The sequence below is a fragment of the Ricinus communis genome, chromosome 6 (genome assembly GCF_019578655.1).
Source record: "Ricinus communis isolate WT05 ecotype wild-type chromosome 6, ASM1957865v1, whole genome shotgun sequence".
NCBI classification, from domain to species: domain Eukaryota; kingdom Viridiplantae; phylum Streptophyta; class Magnoliopsida; order Malpighiales; family Euphorbiaceae; genus Ricinus; species Ricinus communis.
This window is the reverse complement of record NC_063261.1, coordinates 27,792,993-27,817,924: the sequence shown is the minus strand read 5'-3', so window position 1 is coordinate 27,817,924 and position 24,932 is coordinate 27,792,993. Positions and strand designations below refer to the sequence as shown.

At 31.3% G+C, this 24,932-nt stretch overlaps 1 protein-coding gene across 2 annotated transcripts; it reads right to left on the bottom strand.

Annotated features, from left to right (window-relative positions):
* Window positions 1-5,698: 5,698 nt before the first annotated feature.
* Window positions 5,699-16,937, bottom strand: LOC8262692 (shootin-1). 2 transcript variants are annotated; one of them, XM_015723933.3, is made up of 18 exons: window positions 16,649-16,937; window positions 16,055-16,288; window positions 15,663-15,758; window positions 14,846-14,898; window positions 14,420-14,516; window positions 13,866-13,939; window positions 11,672-11,777; window positions 10,996-11,106; window positions 10,449-10,525; window positions 9,813-9,882; window positions 9,130-9,195; window positions 8,096-8,203; window positions 7,852-7,982; window positions 7,607-7,673; window positions 7,435-7,502; window positions 7,260-7,353; window positions 6,687-6,757; window positions 5,699-6,356 (listed from the first exon to the last, which is right to left on the bottom strand). In XM_015723933.3, exons 1-18 carry the CDS (start codon window positions 16,796-16,798, stop codon window positions 5,975-5,977), a joined length of 2,055 nt encoding a protein of 684 aa, XP_015579419.1. In that variant the 5' UTR covers window positions 16,799-16,937; the 3' UTR covers window positions 5,699-5,974. The 2 variants fall into 2 exon arrangements, with proteins under 2 accessions (XP_015579419.1, XP_002526795.1); XM_002526749.4 differs by having other exon boundaries at window positions 9,813-9,879.
* Between the last annotated feature and the right edge of the window lie 7,995 nt (window positions 16,938-24,932).

Sequence of the window (24,932 nt, the reverse complement as noted above, 5' to 3'; positions counted from 1 at the left end):
AGCTTTTCAAAAAATGTCAGCAGGCAAAAAAAACCAAATGCTGAGGCTAAGATGCAACTAAATAAAATATTTGAGATGCATGAGATAGTGGTCCATATCTTGATAATGTTTACTATTTAGTTGATGAATTGTTTACTCATAAATAAAGGGCATGCTCATAGAAATTATTATATATTTCTGCTTATCTTCTGCTACAGTCACCTATCTCTCTCTCTCTCTTTTAACCTAATTCAAAAGCAACCCATGTCTTTATCTGCCTTCTTATCATATAATAATTCATAGGCTTCTCTCACTCTGCCCCTTTAACTAATTAAACAAACTTGAAAAAAGGTTGCCTTTTGCTAAGTAATTAATATTTTCTTTTTTATGGTTTTACTACTTTTACTGGATTCCTGGGTTTGTTTTGTTTTTTTACTTTGCTTTCTTATTAAAGAAAATTGCCCCAAGTGACTTTTTCATGGTATCTTCTTATACAATTGATCGATATATGTGCACCTTTAAATTCATTTTCTTTTCCTTTTTACTTCTTATGGTTGTTGATATACATGTATTCTTTATGTTCTTTAGTCATGTCTTCACTTACATATATATATATATATATATATATATGAAATGAAATGACAGAAGAATAGAAGATTTTTAAGAGAGGAATGAGTTGTTGACTTCACCAAGAAAACAACTCATGATCCGACATTTCTTGGTGGAGAGAAATAAAATTGTGGATGCAATGCCTGCAAAGCTCGAGACTTTTGTTTCTGTCTTGCCTTTTAAAACACCCCCTACATTTCAGACCCCCCTCTCTCTCTCTCTCTGGGGTCTTTTTTTTTATAGGAAATTTTTTAAGTTCTAACATTAAAGAAAAACAAAGGGTCATCAATGCTTTTTGGTAATGCAAAACAGTTTGGTATATAGCTATTCTATGCTTGAAACCAGGATAAAAATAGCACATCTAACTATTATTTCTTTTGCAAGTCTGTTCTTGCCATATTTAGGGCACCATCATGTGTATTGTTATGACCAAAACTGTTAAGCCTGTTACCATATACAGCTCATATATTATGATAATGGGGAACTTATTATTTTGTTTATTTGACAATGATGGAAACCAACCATTTATATGAATTATCATAAAAATAATTGAATCGAATTAAAGGAGTAAAACCACATGAATCTGAAAACTGCCCACATTTTCATCATCGAAATCCTTTGTCTTTCATAAAGAAATTGTAAAGAGAGCTTAATACTTTTTTGTATTTGTTTTTCTTTTCTTGAGGTAGACGTACAAGTTGTATCTTATATTAGTTAATTCTCTTTTCTTTTCTTTTTTCGTAAAGATATTTACTTGGTAACTTTCCTTTGAAAATTACATAGTAACTATTGGTAGTTATCTTGTTTTTATCTAGGATTCTGATTATTATATCATGGACCCATATTCAAAATCTAATAGAAATCACTTCTAAAATATTGTAAGTTGGATCAGTTGTATACATGGTTGGTAATATTCAATATGGGAATCATCTTTTGTTAGGGAGTTAGGATCTCCTGGAAGAAGGAAGGCATCATTTCATCTCGGATTGCTTTTCAATGTATTTGAACTTTGAATCATTTGTCTTTGCAGAATTTGTGTATCATTACAATGCCAACAAAAGACCCAAAAAAATGGTACTCATAAGATGCAATATTTTCATAATTGTAATTGCCCTACGAAGCTGATGTAAAATGACAAATATTCTTGTGTTAGTTTAGAATCTCAACTAAATTTGGAGTACTCAGCAAAGGGCAGAAACTTTTTTCTTTTTCCTTGTCAGATAGAATATGTTGTCCAGACTCCAGAGTTGAGCAATGTTGCTAGACATGGTAAGTATTATTACGACCTAACATATTTATGGAGCAAACTATGTAAAATGGGAATAAAGTTTAATTTGGCCCTTGAACTTTCCAGTGAAGCTCAATTCAGCTTTTTTGTTTTGTTTTTGGGTCAATTTAGTCCAAAAGTTTACTTTTTTGGCTTAAATTGCCCCATTTGAGAGAGAGTGTAACCCACTCTCTATAAAAGATAGTGAGTTGTTAAAATATAATAAATTAGTCAATTTGACTAATTTTTAAAAAATAAAAAATTTATTATTTATCTAATATCAATTTTAGTTATTACGTTGAGTAAAAGAATTTTAATTTTTTAAAATTATGTATTTAAATTTCTTTAGGACTATAAATAGTTTTCTTTAAGAATTAGTAAATTAATTCTTATTTTATTTCAAGAAAATTATTATTTTTTATTTTATAAGGGAGAGTCACTCTCCCATGTAAGGGCTAATTTAAGCTAAAACAAAAAAAAATGAACTAAAATGGCCCAAAAGGTTAAAAAAGACCAAATTAAACCTTATTCCTATAAAATATCTTGTGAGAGGTTTTATCATAATGTCATAGAGTAAGTAAGGTTGATATGTCAATTTCACTTTTTCTTTCTTTCTTTTCAAGCCAATTGGGCACCAAGTAGCCCTAAATTCATGACTTCGGTAATACTTGCTTAAAGCCAATTAATTTTATCAATTAATCAGAATTAACACACTTCACTTTGCACACATGAAATAATCCAATTATGCAAGTATATTTTTGTAGTTAAGAGTTCATAATGTATCTAAACTAATACTCGCAAGTGTACAAACCGAATGATAATTCAGACAAGTTCAACACGAGGTCGATCTCACAAGAAATTGAAAATAAATATAAACACTATAAATCAATGTCTTGAGAATGATATTGAAGTTTATAAAAGAAATTAAATAACCAGAAAAGAAATATGCAACTAGAATGACTAAAATGAACTGTATGATAAAATAGTATTTAGTCTAACTTATACTTAGTAATCCCCTTATTTTTCTTAAGTTCAAATCTAATAAATGAGATGGTGATGTGCCTTTTTCCTTAAGTCACTCAAGCTAATGATGCAACTTAGGTTTCTTATACCAACATAGATTAAAGTAAAGATGATGTTTCTAATACTTTTAACCTAAATATTTTTATAACAAATATTACTATTAAATTGATATGATGGTCAATCAATAATAATAGATGAAACTAATGCATATATGAAGGTAAAGAAATCATTCATTAAATTTATAATATTATAAGATTCATACATAAATATAAAAGCCAAACTAAACACTTATGAAACTTAACTTAACATACTTAATCCAATTATCATTATAACTAAATAGAAAGACATAAGATACATAAAACAGAAAATTAAAACTTTCTCAAAGTTCGAAGGCCCTTCAAGAAATGAAAAAAAATTGATCCTCTCTCTCCACGTCTTTAAAAAGTTTATTTGATTCTTGGAAGAATTGTGCAACAAAAGCTAACTAGATGTAGAAGATGATGAACTATACAAATTTCTGCAGAAAAGTAAAAACACATATTTTCACCATATTATATATAGAAATACATCATTAAAACTCTAAAATATATTTAAATATTTATATACAATCTGGACCCATCAGTTCATCATATATTATAACCCATAGTTACCTCAAACATAGCACATTATAGTTAAATTTTAGTTGGTTCCCTCTCTGAAAAATGGTACGTTAAAACTGTAACTTAGAAAAGGAAAAAATAATTATTTTTTTGTTAAACTTTGCCATCAGTTAATATTAATTAAAGAATCTAATTGATAATATCTTTATTTAGTTTTTTGATGACTTTAATTTTTTTTTTATATGTTGATTGAATTTAACATTAAAGTCTTAGAAGCGACTTTAATTAAAGTTGCATTAATATTTTCCTATTTACATGATATAAAATCTGATAGATTTTGTATAAATCATCACATAAGATTTTTAAATAATGGATATTATTTTTTTATAATAATAATAATTTTCAAAGGCTTTAATTGATATTTATCATTAAATTATTTATATACTAATTGCAAATTATTTATTTCTACACGGTTTTATACTTTTTTTTTAGAATAATAGTAATCTCTAGAAGCCGGTGATGAAATTGTAATTAGAGATTCTCTCATGCGTCATTTAACATAATAAATTATTATTAAATTCAAATTTAGTGCTTATAATTTTTTTATTCAATAAATAACTATACAGTAGATGAAATTAAAATTTTACTTTTTAGTAAAATCTTAACCTTTTGATTAGGATCTAAGGAAGAAGAAAACATAACATTTGAATATGAGCAGATCTCAGTCCCTTTTGTAAAGACTTTTTTATTATTTAAGTTGTCAAAAGATTTTTCAAAATAATTTAATAATTTCCAAGAGTTTATGCTATTTTTATGCAATCTCCTGAAAAGTCTCATTCATAAAAGTTGATAAAAACAACTCAATCACATGTACTAGACTTGTCAGGGAACTAATTCTTCAAATATTTTAGAAAAAGCAGTAGTATTCTCTTGAACAGTACTTGTCTTGTATTATTCATTCTTGTGTAGTTTAGATCCTTGGTAGGGTGAACTTCAATTGATAGGTTGTAATAAGTACTTCTTCGTAATTATTGAAATAATTTACATTTAGAAACTTGATTTTTCTAATTTATTGTATCCTAACAATAAAAGAAATCTGAATATCAGTAAGTTTAAAGAAGAAACTTGGAATGCAAAAAGTATGTGATTTGGCACTCAAACTTTCAAAGTTTTATTTTATCTTATTATTAAATTTATGAAAATTACTTTTAAAAGAAAAACAGGTAAATTGATGTTTTTTTTCTTTTTTTTTTTTTTTTTTTGAGAAAGCAATATATATAGAAGTATCTAAATACACCTTAAGTAACTATGATGTAGCCCTTCGACCTCGGCTAAGGGAAAGCCATAAATGTGCCTATCCGAATGACCCACCACTCCCCCCAAAATCAGGATGCCAGGGTCTCTTTCAGTGCTTGATAATAGACAAGTAGAACCACTCTGTTCCGATTGGAAATGGGTTCCAGTTGCCGGGTATCCTGCCAGCACCATGCGAAAGTAGAAAATTGCAGAAGCTCTAAACAGTTTACAGCAGCAAACCCTTTTTGGTAGTCATTTTTAGTGACTGCCTTTCTAAGAGATCTTGGGGTGGGGTGGGCTAATAATCCCACTATCTTATGTACCCTTGTAACCAGACCTATATAATGATGGTGCAGTACAAAAGATAAGACAAATTCCAACTTCCAGATAAGGAAACTTTATGATGACGACACACCCAAAATCTTTTTCCGAGTCCTCAATAAAATTACATAAATAAAGACAATAAAATCCCCCAACAATTTCTATCTTGGCTCCTAAGTTTGCTTTGTAATGAAGCATGAAGGGTCGCATTCAAAATCATACGGTTTCACCCACTTACGAGTGAAGAGGTCTGTTTGCACCATTTGATCTCAGCTTACGTCTCACTTGCCTTCGTTAGTGCTCTCACCTGGCACGGGCTGGCAGAGAGCTAAAAATGGATGTAATAGAAATAGAAGTGTCAAGAGATGGAATTTAAAGGCTTACCACTATGGAATGGAACTCCTGAGGCTGGCGTGCTTTAAGACTCCAACTCTATGGCTAGCAGAAAAGAGGCACGGATACCTCAGGATATCTATTCTTTCCCCAGGAACAGGCAGCAAGAAAAATATATATATATATATAAAAGAGAACGAATAGAATATAAGGCACATCAAGCCAGTCTCTAGATAGTGGCAAGCCCATAGCCACCTCATGCACATTGGAATAGCCAAGGCATTTGTCCCATAATATTGCAGCTAAAAACATTTACATTCATAGTTTTTATTCTTTTTGTTTCATCAATTTCCACCTTACAACATACAACTTTTGACAATTTACAGAAGAATGAACAAATTGTAAGTTGGAACTCCATTCGATGTTACAAATAAGTTACACCAAAAAGCTCAGGATATAAAAAAGATTTCAGCTTTGGGGAAGGAGTACAGATTTGTGCATAGCTTGCTTGTTCAGTGGATTTTCATTTTCTCGGAAGGCCTGTTGGTCACTTGCTTATTGTTGTATCACCAGATCTCAGCTCCCTTTCGAGCTCGTCAAATTCCCAATCACCAATCTCTTCTCCTGAGTAATCTCTAGCATCCTTCCCAAACTCCGACTCCAGCTTTGCTAGTTCAGCTGCAGGATCAAGCACCAGCTGCTCCTCAACTGCAGGTGCCTTGGGTTGCCCATCTATCTCCGATTTTGGTGTACTGGAGGACTCTGGAATCAATTTATGGGTTGGACTTCCTAGTGGCTCCTCAGACACAGTTTCTGCCTTCGGGGTTGGTGGAGTCTCCACTTCTAGAATTGGTCTCTCAATAGATTCAAATTCCTTTCTCAGCTTCTCAATATCATCAAATAGCTCTTTAGTCATCGTTTCATCTTTCCTGTATCAGAAAGCGCCCAAACAAGAATATTAAGAATTTGAGCATCTGTTGTAGAGAAATAGTATGGAATAAAGATTTCAACCTGTGGAGAGAAAAAATTCAATCAGATCTACCTCGAAATATCTGACACTCTATAATTATGCTACACAATAAAATTCAAATTTAAACAAATCTCAATCCACATTCATAAATCTAATCTCTGTTCGTGAATCTAACCAGCCACAGAAAATATAAGAGAAGACCTCATTTAAATATTTAAAAACTACAAATCTTGCAAAAATAAATAAATAAATGAGAAAAAAACAATCGAAGACTCAACCATAATCCCACCTATAAATGGCCCCCTGTTGACCATAAAGCTGCTCCCTCATGTTATCCACCACACTGAAGGTAGTTATAATCTGAAACACAAAAGAATTAACATACAAGTTTATTTTTATGATTTCTTTATAAGCGCATGTGTATACTGGAACATGTAAACAAATGAGGACACGGCCAATTTGAAAGATAACATAAAATTAGCATGATGTTATTTTCAGTGTATCTGTGAAAAAATTTTATACTAGAAAGGTGGGAAGGGGTTGTCAACATGACAAGTGCAACCTGGTGCAAAATCTGTACTGCAAAAATATTTATCGAAGAATTGAAGAGAACTAGAACTGAGATAAACTCTTTTCCAAGTGTACATAAATGAAAAATAAAGGGAAACATTTCAACATTAGCAGTTTTACCATTAACCATAGCTCTATTAGGCTTGTAAATATTTCAAAATTCAAACAAAATCATTCAGCAGGAAATCTAACAAGGAGCATTTTCCCTTCGGTAAAGCACAATAAAACATTCAACTATATCATGTATATATATTTTAGCTAGCGAGCATGAAAAAACCACCACATTTTGTACCTTAACTTCGTACTCCAAATATTCTTCCTCGAGATTTTTCCTTGGATTTAATGCTTTAGAGTCATCATGATCCACACTGGATCCCATCTCTGACCTGTGTTGTCAAGTAAGAAACTCAGAAAACTGGATCAATCTAAAGGATTTCAGAACATCAAAATGCAAAAAGGCACATCACCCTTCACTCAATTTCTTTAAATTTTCCACAAATTTCCCAATGCGGCTGATAGCAGGCCCCAATTCTTTCTGCACAAAGAAAACAGTTGGTGTCAAGACAGGATTGTGCATGCATTCATGCATGATGTAAGGAGGGAGGAAGGAGAAGATACTGACTAATGATCATACAGTACCTTGTAATCAGAGAGGAGACGAATTGCCAAGTTCATGAAATAGTCCTCATGTCTCTCTAGCTCATCACTTGAGAAATGAAAATAAGTAATAAGTTCTAAAATAAAATCAGGTATATTCAGACTGACGTATAAGATGCAGAAGAAAACAGGGAATATGTTCTCCCATACTAGAAAGCAAACACGTAACAAATTTTGCTAACCCAAAACCAAAAGGGCATACTTGTTCAAAATATTGAAATACATACTTGACCTGCTTCTCCTTCATTTCTGTATATGAACGCTGGAGAACCCAAGTATCTTCTAGAAAATTAATCCAGGTACTGATAACATCTGCTTCTACCTTGCATGCAGCAATAGATTTTGACAGCTCATCTTCCTATTAGCATATTTGAAGGGTATATCAGACATCTGAAATAATGAGGATGTCGAAAGACTAATGGGATAAAAAAACATTTTCAAAAAGACTTGGAAACAAGAAGGGAACTGCACCTTTGTCTTCAAATGCTCAATTATCTGATTGTTAGCTTCATCAAATTGGTCCCTCTCTTCTCTAGCATTGTGAAGCCGTGCATTTGCAGCAGCCAAGGAGATATTAACCTACACATCATTGACCAATCTTTAACTTTTTGCATTCAACATAGGATGAGTAGATGGGCAACTATAAAAGAAACATGAAACTCGAATATAAGATACTGACCGATCTATGATTCAGACAATTTGACTAGATATATGAGATCTCAAAAATAAATCCAAATAAATCTAGAACATTTCAGCCATCTCATTCGCACAGTTATGGATAAACTCCCCTGCTGAATTTGGATTGAAGAACTATAAGATTGAGGAATCTGGACACAATTTTAGTTTTGCTAGTCTGTATTCAGTTCATTATTTAGTTCACTAAGTTAATAAAATTGAATTTCGTTCAGAAGAGGAACCTTATAAAGATCGTATTGATTCTTATCAAAGAAAGAGAAGCTCTTTGCTTTGAAAGCTTTTTCGTACGCAGCAAGCAGTGGTAGGCTAGAAGGAACGAAAGTAGCTATACTGGAAAGTATAGGAGCGAACGGGATTAAGGAAAGTAACCCGAGGGTAGTAGGTTACAGAATCCGATTTGTGGCATCTTTCAGACATTAGATGAGAACTTAATTAAGGTGCATTTAAAACCACAACTATTTCAATCTATCTGTAAATTAATTAAGCAGCACTGATTAATATCCAGTCCCTTAGGCTATAGACACGCAATATAGACCCTACATATGAGTATCTATTTCATAATGTCAATATCCATGATATTATTGCTCAATGTTAATAGGTATAATGTTAGATTAGTCAGAACCATACAAAGAAGTCCCCTGGTTAAAGGTCTTATGTTGCAGCAAAACTATTAACATAGTAGTTTAGAATACAGAAAAGAAGGGGCAAAAAAAAAAAAAGGAGAATGATAATGTCTAGAACCACTTACTAAAAACAAAAAGAAAGGAGGGGGCGAGAGAGTGGAAGAGGAGGGATGAGGAAAGAGAAACCTTTTTCAGTTGAGCTTCAAGTTCATCTCTTTGCTTTTCAAGTACAACAATCTCAGCTGATATTTCCTGGAAAAACAAGAAAAACAATTTCCAATTCAATCCAAGTAAAGTAAGAACTGGCTGATTGTAGCATACATATCTTCAGAGTCTCAGATACATGACACAAGTCTCATATCATGAGCCATAAGAAAACACATCTTATGCAGTAATCCTTCAAATATCAAAAACAAACTGATAAATGATCATTGATGGATGAAAGCTGAAGCTAACATCGCTTATTCATAAGCCAATTGAGCAGAGCTGTCCAGTGCTTACAAGAAAAACCAAGTTTCAACTAATAGGGTGAATGCCTCTTTTGAACACATCTTAGCAATACTATTATTAAACAAGTTTACTCAAGATAAAACTGGTTCTATTGAGAAAAAGATCCATGTTTGTGACATTAATAGCAGACTTCTAAATGTTTCAAATATTGCATAACTAACTAAAACATTACTCTTGAAAAGGCAAGTCCATAAAGAAATTTTTTTAAGAAGTTTATTAAATCTATAGCAGACCTCTGAACAACCAATACAGTGAAAGAGAAGATGCCAGGCTAATTTTCCCTATGCAGTTCTCTTGCCTTGTACTGTACAGTCTAAAAAGAACTAATGAGACAAAGCTTTGTTTTAGAAGCACATTACCTTCTCTTTTTCATTAGCTTCATCAGCTTTAGCAACACGAACTTTCAAAGCTTCTTCTTTTTGAATTCTGCTAATTAACAGCAGGGAGGAAACAGAAACAGAATCAGGAATCAGCTATGAATATAACGACAGCTTGGCTGGTTCAGTAATGTTTGTTCTGTAATACTGGATTAAAAGGTGGTTTAAGTTCTTGAAATCTTGTTTCTTTGCCTTGAGGCGGGTACACCCTGACTCTATAGTTTCAATATCTCCGATACTCATTTTCAGACAACTCCCCAAGCCCGGAAAAGAAATCTTTTGTTAGGAGTAAGACCTACCTAAGGTAACAAGCTCAATTATGTTAATACCCCATACCCAAAACATATTTGTAAAGAAGCCATGATTACTCATTAGTTTGTGGAAAGAATGAAAATCAAGGCATTGCAACAGCCTTTCCTTAATGCAAGGAGAATCCTTTAGGATACTCGATGAGGTGCAACTCAAGGACATGATCATTTTCTGAATAATAGGAAAAGAGGACTATAAGTATCAATGCTAAAAAGTTTTAAAATCAAGAAACTCTAAGAGGAACTATAAGTTGAGCTAAAATGCAAAGATGAAAGCGTTTACAGATAGTTCTTCAAAGAAATCGTATACCTGTGATCTAAGATGCGCTTTTCAGCTTTTGATGCGGAGCTAGCAAGGGATTCTGATAAGACCTTCAACTTGTCAACCTGGTCACATGAGACATGAGCAAAATACTATTGGCACAGCTTTTAAGGGAATCGACCAGCTTCCAATTAATACAAGCAATAGAAAAAGAGATGACTTCGCACAAAATTCAAGACCAAATATATCAAACTCAATTCAAAAGCATAAATATCAAACTCCAAAAGTATTAGAGCATGCATCATCTGTCACCACTTAAATCGCACACAATCGAACAGATAGGAAGTTAACAGAATTTGACCAAAATCAGAATCAATAAATTAACATAAATAGTCTAATATCACTCCTGGAATAGTCCATATCTGAGCGGAATATTCTCTGGTGACTTAACAATCCCCAACAGTTAGATCAAACAACATGGAAGAACAAAATTCAAGAAAGACATGCAGTAGAAACAGATGATAAAAGCTAAATAACTGCAAGATGAAGCCAATATTTAAGAGGAGTACAATCCAATAACAGTGCAATAGCATACCTTTTGAGCATGAACCTCCGGAGAGTCCCCAAAACTTAAATTCTTCTTTTTTAATAAAAGCCCTTGCAATCTGGAACAAATACGAATCTGAGCCAGAGCTTCTTTCAGAACCTGCAAGTACAGGGGTTAGATCTACCTGTCTTAGTATCGCACTCAAAGAGCAGTTGAGAAGTTTTTGCAAGCTTGATCTATGTAACAATGCCAATGCAAATCTATCGATGTTGTTAGTTAATGTGGCCTCAACATCCTAATGTGATTTTATCACATTAATTAAGATCCTTTTTTCTATTATTTACACACAATTAAATAGAAACTATAACTTCTCTTTTCTGACAAGAGTAAAGACCAACCATGACTCTTAGACAGTATATTCATTCTCATTCTTATTGAAATCCTTGAATACAAGCCATCAAACATAACAAATAATTGCAGATGTACAATTTAAAACTTGCCAGTAAGAAGAAAAGGATAAAATAATTAATTTCAACATTTTCAATCTCATTTCATAATTCAGACAGAAGTGTAAAGGCTAACATGTGCGGGACCAGCAATATCAAAATAGCTTGTCCTAATGAAAATCAAATACACATAAATTAAGGCACATGAATAAACATTGTTTACATTCAGACAAAAATAATTTGCAGCATAGCAAGGTAATCACAATACTCAAACTCACCTCTATATTTGCTTTAGCTGTTCCATCAGGCACTTCACTTGATGGCTTCTTAGAACTAATTATTGCTTCAAGTTTGTTCTTCAGATCAGTGGCTTCAGCATTTATTCTGCAACCACCAGACATACCAAAAACATATTTAAAAACACTAAATAAATCATCAATCATATGCAACAAGCCACATATGCATCAAATTAGTGAACTATATGTCTGAATTCTGAAAGTAATTGGCTAGTGACAACACGAAATCCAACCCCAGCAAAGGATTCTACACGTATGACCAGGTCTCAAAATCCAATTTGACCAAGATCTGACCCTAGAGGTTTTTAGTATTTTACAACATTTTAAGATTATGGGCTGGCAGGGCAAGCTGAGCTATAATAGAACCAAGCAGAAAAATTCGTCAATGAATTTGAATAAAGAGGGCACACCTTGCATGCATATACATGAATGTCACAAGACAATATTTCTTTTCTTCATTACAATTCTACGATCATCGACTGACTTTGAATATCACTTGGGCAGCATTTGATTGTAGGACAGGTAGTCATAAAATATACTAGCTACCACAGTTTTTTTTATCCAACAGATATGCAAAATAGGCACACCTGATGAGGTGAACATTATTACACCTCATTCAAGTTTTTGAAGGTGGGTACCCGGAACCTTGCATTTATCCAGTAAATCACCATTTTGATGACAATGTTAAGAAGATACAAAATAAACAAATTAATGAATAAAAGGGTTTAAACACTACTTTTATTTGATATGGTGGAACTAAAGAGAAAGGAAAAGAAAAGAACAGGTTTTTTTTTAATTTCCTTTGTTTGGGTGTTCAAAGGAGTAATGGAAAAGGAGAAAAAAAAATGGTGGAAATAAAGGAAAACGGTCGCTTAAAATTTCCTTCCAAAAAAGAAAAAGGAAACGGAGGGAGATGAGATAAGTTAAAAAAAAGGGTGTTTACATAAAGAAAAGTAAGCTAGTTTTCTGGAACATTTTCCAAGCATACTAGAAAACGGAATTTATGTGCAATTGATCTAATTTTCCAAATAGAAAATAGAAAACTAGTTCTCTGTGTTTTCTAAATTATACTAACCTTTGAAAAACACAAGTTGAATATGTTTTCTAGCGTTTTTCCTTTATAGAAAATGTGTTATTTCTGGTTGAAAACCACAGAATTTTCCATTTAATGTCCAATTTAAGCCTTAAAGCTTAAGTTGTTACACAATTTTGGCCCTAAAACTTGGTTAAAATCCCAACTTTAACGTCAGCCATCTTTTTTGTTTATTTTTTCGCATTTATTATTTGTAACCATTATTGCACTGGTTATTATTATCTTATTCCCTCAAATTTGTATTGGTTTCTGAACTAGATCCTAATACCAGTGTTCTTTTATTTTTTTTTGTCTTACATTTTTCTATTATCATTTTCTTAAAGTAAGTCCCAGTCATTCTCTCTATGTTCTCTTAATTTATTTGTCTACTGATTTTATTTATTCATTCATGCTTTAACATTTATTACTTTTTATATCGTTTAAACATATCATATGTTTTACAACAGTTCTTTTTTAACTTCTTAAGTCTTTCATATAACTGTTTCACAACAGTTCTTTTTTAAATTCTTAAGTCTTTTATATAATTAAAAGATTATCTTAAACATTAAATTCATAACAGAGAGACCACACTTTGATTCTCTAACTATAGAAAATAATTTTCATGCAAACATGTTTTTTGATTTTCTAAGTTAGAAAATAGTTCTCTCATCTTAACAAATGAACATATTTTCCAAGTTTTCACAGAAAATAAAGATTACCATTTCTAAAGAAAACTGAAAATGGAAAACAAAGAACTTTTTGTACAAGTAAAACACCCTAAACGTATAACTTTTTAAGTTCCCTTTCTGCCCTTTATTCTATAAACATAAGAACCACAGTTTAAGGACAAAAATGTTTAATACTTCCTTTCTTTTCCTTCTTCAAAATAAACATCATAACAAATAAATTTCATTTCTTTACTTTTCATTTCCCTCTTTTAATTTCTTTTTTTTCCCTTCCACAACTAGTGCACCAAACAAAGGGTAAATGAAAATTTCACTATCATCCACAAACAAGCACATAAAAGCTCAATCAAATACTTGAAAAACAAAAACAAGTGCATAAACTAAGGATTATAGCTTCTTTTGAAAAAATAATTTGCACCTGCCAAGATCAGCACTAATTTTCAACCCTGTAACAGCACCCTGTGCAAATTGAAGCAATTCCTCCCGCTTCACCTATAAATAATCCAGAAAAAGGAGAAAAAAATCAAGCTGAAACAAGTAAGAAATTCTAAGACATTTCACTTGGTTTACCTAAATTTAGCTAAATAAAATACCCCTTCAAGTGGTCAACAGGTTTCTTATCGCATAAATTTTTTCTTAAAAAAACAATTATTTTTATATTTTTCCTTCGATTTTCAAAAGTAATTCCCTTTTTTGCTTCTGCATGTTTCCTTCTATGAAATTCCTTTGACATCAAAGGAAAGAAAAATCATTAAGAACAAGAGTTAAACAAATGATAGGATATAGGCTGTTTCATTTTAGCATTTACATAATTTAACAATTCATATAAGCATTGGTCAAACACTGCATGATCACACACAATTGAACATGCTAAACAAGATTCCATATTATGCTGTTAAACTTCATCAGATTCTTATACTTTTGGACTAGTTTGTGTAATCTGAGTGAGGTCAGTATTGTTCATGTCTTTACCAACACTTCATCTTGGTAGCTACGGAAAGCTGTAGCCAGATCCTGAATGCTGCTCACAATTGCATTATGAACTTCTTTTCCTCCAGTTAGACAGATCCTGAAATAACCAAATTTTTAAGAGGCTTCAGGAGAAATTTAGGCTCAAAATATTCAAAACTTGCACTATGCTTATCCCATAGATTAAATATCCTAGAAGAAACTAATGAACTCTGATAAATCAGAAACATTTCCAACTAATGTTAGAAATGCGAGATTAGAATTCTATGGGACCAAGAGCATTATGTTTATTTGCATTACCTATTAGAAATTCTTCTAAAATGTCATCTAAAAAATGGGGAAAATAATGTAATTGGGATCCTAATATACAATGGCACTTTAGATCCTCATGTGGGCATTAATCATTATTATAATAGCCAGTCAACTCACCCAAATATCACCAGGAGCAAAGAAATCTCTTCATCGTTAGGTGGCTCAAGAATCTGAGTCATAGAAAAGAGTTAACCTGCCGTTAACCTCTATGATCAACACATATAAAATCGTTGTTAGCACATCCAAAATTATAAAATATAATAATGTTTTATTTGTGAAGAAAACATTAAATTCATAAAGCATATATCAATGCGCCCTACCCTATGTTGATTAAGTAAACATTCAACAAGCATATGCACACCTGAAAAGAATTTCTATTACTCCATCTGCCTATAACTTTTTTTACAAAAAGTATTTTCTGTCAATTACAAATTATTTCTGGCATTTAGAGAGAATATTTGGATTAAAAAGGATTTTCATATTATTTTCAATTGGTATTAATTTGCTACAATAGGAGATTATATGACACAAAAAAGGGGATAAATTTTAGCAAGTCCCCCACAATCAGTGGCAGCAAACAGTAATTCACTGACAGGTGGCGACAACAAAACTTGGCCTGTGGAAATGTGGTTTTCATATGGCTTCCAAGTTCATAAAAAGCATTTGATCACGAAAACATTTTGGTTGATCAATTTTGCTATGCACCCTGGATATAAGAGGATGAAAAAAATATTTCAAAGGAAATGGTTTCTATCAAACAAAGCAGAGCCTATTTAAAAAGCATGTGCTTGCCATTTTTTATCAAATAAATTTAATCCATAATCCCAAAAGTAATTACATTTTGTGTTGGCCAAATATTCTCATCTTCTACTGATTCTAAATATTAAAGAAATGTCTAAGCAAGTTAAAACAGAAGACTGAAACATAAACATACCATGGACAATGTTATTCCCTCCAAAGCCTGACTTTGGAGAAAAACATCACAGAAATTCATTGGCTCGCCCCCAATATCAGAATCATAATACAGTACCTATTTAATCATAGGAAAAATCAGACCACGAATTTGAACATAGTTAATTCACATTACAAATCATTTCACACAAGCACCTCAAAGTCTAACTTGCAATGGCTTAAATGGTACCAGAATTTAAAATACAAGAACCTGTTTGGAAAACTTACCTCAGATAAATAAAACATTTTCACAAAAAACAAATTTTAGCATAATGCTTTACAATTAAATACATAGCATTCAACATTTAGACAGCCAAATAAAGTAAACCCCAAATTCGCATACAAAAGAAACGAAAAAATGAGATATCCGCTCACCATAGACTGTCTTCTTGGGCTTTCCTTTCCATCTTCAGGAAAAAGGTGTTGCTCAAGGGTCCTTTGTTTATAGTCAGATGAAGCTGCTGCTGCTGCCACTGATAACTTTTCAACTTCATTAAGCACAAGCAACCATCTTTTTAATAACATAACCCTCTCAGGTCCTCTACAAGTAACAGCAGCCTCCTCAAGTCTCTTAATCGTTTGCTTAACACTTTTATAGTTCCGGTTCCCCTACAAAATAATAAACATTCAACTCACAAAATGTCAAAACAAATTTCACTACACATACTAGGCAATGCTAATTCTCTGAAGAGTGCAATAACCGTAAATAGCTGCTAGGAGCTGACAATTGCTTACTTAACGAAATAATGCAACACGACACAACTTTCTTTTTGAGTTTCTATAGAATTAAAAAGCCCTAATTTTGACCGAAGACCATTTCTTTCTATAAATAGACCACGCAGCAAAGCAAAAACTGCAATAGATTATTAACACCTAAATAAATTAAATAACACAATAAATAAGGAAATTTAATCACTAAGTTGAAGTTGAAATTTTTTAAAACAAATACGTGATAATACAGAAAATTACAATGCGATCTTGCAATATTTTAGCTCCTTCAGCAACAGCTTGACCGGCTTGATGAACGACGGAGTCGGCATAGTTCTTGACGGCGCGTGTCAGATTGTTCTTGTTTCCGACCTCCACTGCCTTGTTCACGGCGGATCTTAACCACGACATTTTTATTTTCAGAAAAAAAATTAAGAATGAAAGAAATGTTTGTGTTCGTCAAGTTGGCTTTGGGGTTCTTTTTGGAGGTTGCAGAAGAAAAAGAAAAATTAGGAAATGTTTTGGAGTGATTACTGTATAATGACAGCGTACCATTTCTGCTGTAGACTAACCAATTATGTGATAACAATTTTGATAAGAAAATTTTCTTTTAGGAAAAAGAAAAAAACTTAATTGTTTTTAACTAATAAATATCAAATATTCTGATTTTTATGAAATAAACTAAAACTTAGTTAAGAATTATTACACTCTAAGTCCTTTAAAAAATAATAACAATTCATCATTTTCGATTAAAAAATATGTAAATTGCTTTTAAAATGCATATTCAAAATAAAATTAAGAATTATTTAATTTGAAATTCTTTAATAAAAATTAAATCGAAAATATTCAAAACTCAAGATGTCTATTTACTATTTGACTTTTTTTGAATTGGACCATATAAAATTCTTTTTTAATTCGGTTCTAGATTTTATAAGTTCTCTAAACTGAAACTAAAACTAATTTAAAATTTTATTTACATATTTAAAAATATAAATTTATTTTTATAATAAATAAATTCAAATCTTAAGCTTAAACTTGAAATTTAATATAAAATGCCTTACCAAATACAAATCTAAAAAATATAAACTCATGGACTCAAATCTATAATAGATATTCAGTTTATATTTTATTACAATATTAATTATTTTTTAATTTTATCACGATTTTATAGCAAAATTCTAAGTTTACATCATCATCATTCATTTTACTAAAAAATATAGTACAACCTAAAACCTTTTTAAATCTTAATAATGAAAAAATTATTTTGGTATATAGTGCTAATATGATATTAGTCATGTTTATAAAATAATTCTTACTATTAATGTGTCTTTTAATAGAACAACACTATGTTGCATTAAAAGGGTCAAATGAAATGTATTTATTAGTTGGATAATGAAGTATTGCAAATATTCAACTTGGTGGATTGGAATTATTAAATACATAAATGTGTTTAATATATAACTTTTTTATTAACTTAGTGAATTGGAAACAAAGTTCTCTATTACGTAGTTGTTGAATATAAGTATAATGTAATTATATATATATATATATATATATATATATATATATATATATATATATATTAGATTAACTTCAATCCAATTGATTTAAGCTAAAAAGAATATTTTTAATTATTTAAGAATAGAGCATTTTTGAATTTTCATTGTTACCGTACCGTCTCGTCTATTAGACTCAAATTTCCATATTAAACCATCCTAAAAAATTGGTATGGTTCAGTACTAGAATTTTTATACTATGGTATGATAAATTCGATCAAAATTTTTAGAATTTAGTATGGTTGTAGAGATTTTTAAATTTCTGAATTCTCCTAAACTGCGCTAACCCCTAATTTTTTATTTTTCTATAGCAACAAGATAAAGAGAAAAATAAATCTCTCCAGCTTAAATTTTAACTTTTAAAATATTAGTATTTAATCCATGTGTGTTACACGTGAAGCAATTGGAAATCAGTTGAATAAAAAGGCTAGCAGTAGCGGTAGCACCATAAAAGGCTTTACGTGCGGTAAGATTAGACATATGCAATTTGAATGTAAGAAGGTTGGTAAGAGAGTTTTATTTGCTGACACATATGATGGTGATAAGGAGGATGTAATAATTATTAGCCAACCAATTCTTAATGGTGAAGAAGTAGTTGACGAAGAGGTCATAGAGGGAGATATTGGGACTATATTAGTTGATAAAAGATCCTGCTTGACACCAAAAGTTACTGATGAAGATGACTAGTTGAGGAGTAATATTTTTCAATCTACATGTACCATCCTGGGTAAGGTCTATCATTTTATGATTGATGCAGGTAACTATGAGAATTTAGTTTTAGAGGACATAGCGCAAAAACTAAACATTAAGATAGAGAAGCATACTAAGCCTTACAAGCTAGCTTGGCTTAAGAAGGATGGTGATGTAACAATTTCAAAACGTGCTCTCATTTCATTTTCTATTGGTATGTAATATAAAGATGTTGTTTGGTGTGATATGGTGGCTATAGATGCATGCCATTTGTTGTTAGGAAAACCGTGGCAGTATAAAAGAAAAGTAGTTTATGATGGGTGAGCCAATACTTACAATTTTATGTTTGATGGTGTCAAAATTGTGTTAATACCTAGCAAACCAATAGAAAAGCCTACACCTGTAAGGACTAGCACTAATCTATTACTTTTAGCTCAGTTTGATAAGGACTTGTAGGAGTTTGGGACAATCTATATGTTGATTGGAAAAGAGCTTGCAGAGTTTACAACAGTTCCAGATGCAATAGCTCACTTGATTATAGAATTTAATGATGTATTTCCTTATAAGATACCATATGGTTTACCAGCTCTGCATGACATACAACATCATATAGATTTGAAACCAGGTGCAGCTTTATCTAACAGGCCACATTATAGAATGAGTCTTAAAGAGCATGAGGAATTGCATAGCAAAGTTGAGGAGCTGCTCGCTAAGGGGCATATCAAAGAAAGTATGAGCCCATGTGTTGTACTAGCTCTCTTAACACCAAAAAGATGGCTTTTGGCGTATGTGTGTAGATAGCAGAGCTGTCAGCAAAATTACTGTTAGGTACAGATTTTCTATTCCCCGCTTGGATGATTTACTTGATCAGATTAGTAAAGCAACTGTGTTTACTAAACTAGATTTTAAGAGTGGGTATTATCAAATTCATGTTAGGCCTAGAGATGAGTGGAAAATAACTTTTAAAACATGTGAAAGGTTGTATGAATGGTTACTGATGCCTTTTAGGTTACCTAATACCCTAGTGCATTTATGTGTGTGATGAATCAATTACTAAGGCCTTTCATTGGCAACTTTGTTTTAGTTTACTTTGATGATATTTTTAATCTATAGTGCTAACCCTGAAGAGCATCTTCAGCATATGAGGAAGGTTTTAAGTGTGCTCTGTAAGGAGAAATTTTATGTAGCAATAATGAAGTGTGTGTTCATGACTCTTAAAGTGTTGTTTTTAGGGTAAATGGTTTTTAGAGAAGGATTGCAGGTTGATGAAACTAAAATTGAAGTAGTGAAGCAGTGGCTTAAACCAAACACCTTTATTAAGGTGAGGATTTTCTATGGTCTTTCATCTTTTTATAGACGATTCATCCCTTATTTCAACAGTATTATGGCACCTATCACTATCTGTATGAAGGGTAGCAAGTTTGAGTGGACAGATGAGGCAGAATCAGCTTTTCAGTTAATTAAAGAATGCTTAACCATTGCGCCAATTTTAGCATTGTCGAATTTTTCATAGCCATTGAGTTGCATACAGATGCTTCAAAGGTGGGAATTGGGACAGTGTTAAGTTAATGCAGTAGACCCGTGGCCTTTTTCAATGAGAAACTATCATGTACTAAGCTCAAATATAGTACCTATCATGTTGAGCTTATGCAATAGTGCAGGTTGTAAAGCATTGATGTCATTATCTATTTCATAGGGAGTTCATCTTGTATATTGACCATAATTCTTTGAGGCATTTACATAGGCAAAATAAGGTGTCTTCTAGGCATGCATGATGGGTTGCTTATTTGGAGAGGTTTATTTATGTGGTAAAACATAAGGTAGGGGTCACTAATAGAGTTACAGATGTTTTAAGTCGCAAAAGCAGCTTACTGGTTAAAATGAGAGTTAAAGTACCTAGGTTTGACTCTTTTCATTGCTATTGACCCTTCTTTCTCTGTAGTTTTACAAGACATACGAGCTAAGAAGAAAACAACTTTCTTATTGCAATGATGGATATCTTTTTAGAGGGAATCAACTTTGTGTTCCAAATTGTAGATTGCATTTGCAAATAATTAGAGAGGTGCATGGTGAATGACATCTTAGGAAAGACAGAATCTTGTAGCTAGTTCAAGCTTCTTACTTTTGGCCTAGTATTCGCAAGGAGGTAGAAAAATATATGTAGAGATGTAGAATTTGCTAAGTATCTAAAGTGGCAACTACTAATACAGGACCGTACATGCCTTTACCAGTCCCTTCTCAGCCTTGAGTAGATGTCAATATGGATTTTGTGCTGAGATTACCACATACATAGTAAGGTAATGATTCCATATTTGTTATGATTGATCGTTTCTCTAAGATGGTCCATTTTATTCCTTGTAAGAAAACTACAGATGTTGTTAATGTAGCATAATTACTCTTCCGTGAGGTGCATTGTCTACATGGTTTGCCTACATCTATTATTTTTTATAAAGACACCAGGTTTCTTAGTCACTTTTGGCGCAGCTTGTGAAAAATGGTCAATATACAGTTGAATTTCAGTAGTGCATATCATCCTCAAACGGATGGGCAGACTGAGGTTGTTAACAAGTCTCATAACAACTTATTGCGTTATTTAGCTGGAGAACATGTCAAGAGTTGGGATAAAAAAAACTATATGAGGCAAAGTTTGCTCATAATCAAGTTGTTAACCGCAGTATAAGTTTCAGTCCTTTTCAGGTGGTTTATTTGATGCAGCCTAGAGGACCACTTCAGTTAATAGCTTTACTGAGCAAAACAAAGATTCATGGCAAAGCCGCAGATTTTGTGGATAGTTTGCAGGGTATTCATAAGGCGGTGTACGAGAATTTATCCTTAGCTAATTCTGAGTATAATCAACATGTAGATAAAAAATGCAGGCATATGAAGTTTAAGGTGGGTGATTTTGTGTGGGCATTTCTAACCAAGGGTTGCTTCCTAGCTGGAGATTATAACAAGTTGTCGGCAAAGAAGATTGGCCCGATGGAGATTATTGAGATAATCAACCCTAATGTTATTTAGTTTATAAGTTTTACTTTTATTTATTACCTTTAAATGGTAAAGTTACTTTACAAGTCTTATAAATATATATGTAAGTAAAACTAGTATAGCAAATTATTATTGAGATTAATAAAAATTGTTTAAGAGATATATTTCGCTTTATTTTCTAATTTTTGGTATTTTTTTAAATCAATGAATTTTGATGCCTATTTATTTGGTATTCATTTGTGAATCAACAAACTAATAGAAGGTTGAACTTCGATTTTCCATGATATCTTTTTCATTAAAGCTTCCACTACATCAGAAAGGGGCCCAAAGATTGAAGAGTGAATAAGAGGTAACAAGGTACTTATAAGAAAACTTATAAAGAAATTGGTGGTAAATTTGATGTTTTAGGTTAGTGGAAATATATTTCATCTAGGTATCCTATTCTTTCTCAAGTAGTTAAATTTTTGTTAGTTATTTCTATTTTCATATTGCATCACAATCAACATTTAGCATAGGGCATAAGTGGACATATACTTAGTCCATTTAAGAGCTATTTATCACCTTTGATAGTAGAGGTTCTTATTTGCTCCTAAAATTGGTTAAGATCCATATGCAATCCCATTGACCTTCGAAAAGCTATGGATCATGTAAAAGCATTTGCAGAACTTGACTCAAGTGAATGTTAATTATAAATATTGTTTATAACTTTTACATATTTGTAATTATTTATATATTCTTTTCTTTTCAGAATTCTAAAGCTTATGTTTACTAGCAACGAGGGAATAACATCAAATTTCAGAACATATCTGATATAAGTTTCTCTATATTCTATTTAGTAATATATTGCTAAAATTATTTAACTGATGTAATTTATGTAAGAACTAATTAATGAGTTCAGTTCATTGAGAAACTCTTACTAATAACTTAAGTCTTAATTGGCTTAATATATATATATATATATATATATATATTGTTCTTTACTTCTACTGAGTTTTTTTGTGTAGTTAGCCAATGGTTCAATAAGTTAGATTTTTCTTGGAAATATTCAAGTTTAATGGTTTTGATTGATCTATGTGACTAAGGGATTTGTAGTGAATGATACTTCGATTGTTACAACAAAAATTATATTTTTCTGTATAGTAGAATTACTTGGTTCTAGCTTAGTTGAATGAATTTGTTACAGTTTCTTTCCAAAAAGTATAGTGTATATATATATCATCTTTAGAAATCAATATTATCTTACCATTTTTTAATTTCTAAAGAAAATATTAATTTTTTCTTTTTGAATGATTTTAGTACTTTGTTATGTTTTATTTTGAATACGATATTTTTGGTATTTAAAGAAAAAAATTAATAATGCAAACTATGATAGGAAGTGTATTTGATGATATGCAGTTTATATCAATTTGGATATTATGGTGATTTATAATTTTCTTAGTAATGGATAATATTAATATATTGCAATGTTTAATCTAGATATTTTGCAAATTAAAAAGGAAAAAAGAAATTCATAAGGAAAATTATTGAAAAGTATGTATATATAAATTTGATATATACATATATGTGCTATTTTTATTTAAAGAATAAAAGTATAAGTAAAAACATTGAGTTAATGTTAATAACCCAAATAATGTAAAACTCAATAAGAAATATTCAAATTAAAACCAACCAAATCCAATAATTGACCTAACTCGTCTTATTTATATGGATATGGGTTGGATTGATTTGATAATTAATTTTGATATTGTCTATTGTAATTGAGTTGGATTTATTTTTCAACCAAAAGTTGGGTTGGGTTAGATTCATATAAAATTTAACTAAATCAAACCCAATTCATGGACAACCCTAGCTACCATATCCATAACACCTTGCTCAATTGGTTTGTCACTTGTCCAATTAGCCTCTATAACTTTCTCAAAATTCACTTGAGTGAATAAGCCACCTCTATTCTAAAAAAGGACGATTAGAAGGAGCCTGGTCCCTAGCCTTAAGCAAATCAAAATCGAACTATGATTAAAGTTCTTATGAGGTAAATAAATGACCATTGCCTAAATAAAATTTCTCATCCAATGTTACAAACAACTTTATCCACACGAGCGCTTTGAAAATGGTTGCCTAAAGAACCTCTCACTAAGTAAATTTAGATCCTGCAAACCCCAAATCAATTAATTTTCCTAGAACATCCACTTTGTAAACTTAGCGCTCGTGTTACCAGAGAAGCTAGTTGCATTATTAACTTCTGAAACCTCCAACACCGCATTAAAGCACCAACTACCAACAAAGAAAGATAAAGTGTGAGCTTTTTTACAAGACAAATGACTCTAAAGGAACTTGCATAGAGCAACATTAGGACTCATATACACTGCACTAAGCAACGAAGAACCATCAATCCGAGAATTAATTCGATATAAGATAAACTACGAATGAGTTTTAATAGTAGTATCATCTATATTTGCCTTCCAGAACAACCATACACCACCATTAAAGTCTAAGGGTTCTATATGAATTCAATTATCATAGCTAATTCTTCTATATATACAGTTAACAACATCACCACTAATTTGAGTCTTAACCAATCCCACCAAAGAGGATTTATACAAACCAAAATGAATTTTAAAATTCGCTCAAAATCACAAGAGGTAGCACCTTGACATTTTCAAATTAACATCAATTTAAATAAAATAATATAGATAAAATAAGAGGATAACCTTATATTGGATCTAAAACACCAAATCATCAAGATCAAAACCAAGCAAGCAAACCGTAGGCAACTAATAAAATGGCCTTTATCAATCATCGGTAATCAAATGATTATTATATTATATTGTATTATAATTTTCATTGCGTTATATAATTGATTATGTTATATTTCATTACATCATACCAAACATAACTTAAAAATTTTAAGTTTAAATTATTTTTTTTGTGAATAACCAGCTCATTTTTCTCATCTCCTCTCCTTCTTGGTAGTCATAAAACTTCATCATATAACTTAATTAAGAAATGAGAAGAAATAAATTGTTAATAGATAAAAAAATTTGGGTGGTATATAACATTGCTCAACTAAATGTTCTAACCAGCCGATCAAGTTTCTATAAATAATCAACTGAATATTATATGTATTCGACTAGCTTCAAGAGTAAGCTTAAATAATTGGTCGGTTCAGATATCAATTTAAACAAATTAATAGTAATTCTTTAAATCTTATTCTTCCTAACTTAAATTTTATTTAAGAACATATAATAATAAATTTAATTTTGAATACAAAAAAAATTATTTTAATAGAAGCTCAAATATCTTCCACAAAATATCAA

Excerpts from the sequence above, each read along its gene's own strand:
- LOC8262692 (XM_015723933.3), bottom strand. The coding sequence starts at position 16,798 with ATGTCGTGGTTAAGATCCGCCGTGAACAAGGCAGTGGAGGTCGGAAAC. Across the intron at positions 9,883-10,448 it reads AAGCGCATCTTAGATCACAG|CAGAATTCAAAAAGAAGAAG; the intron begins GTATACGATTTC and ends GCTGTTAATTAG. Across the intron at positions 6,758-7,259 it reads ATTTGGAGTACGAAGTTAAG|ATTATAACTACCTTCAGTGT; the intron begins GTACAAAATGTG and ends TTTGTGTTTCAG.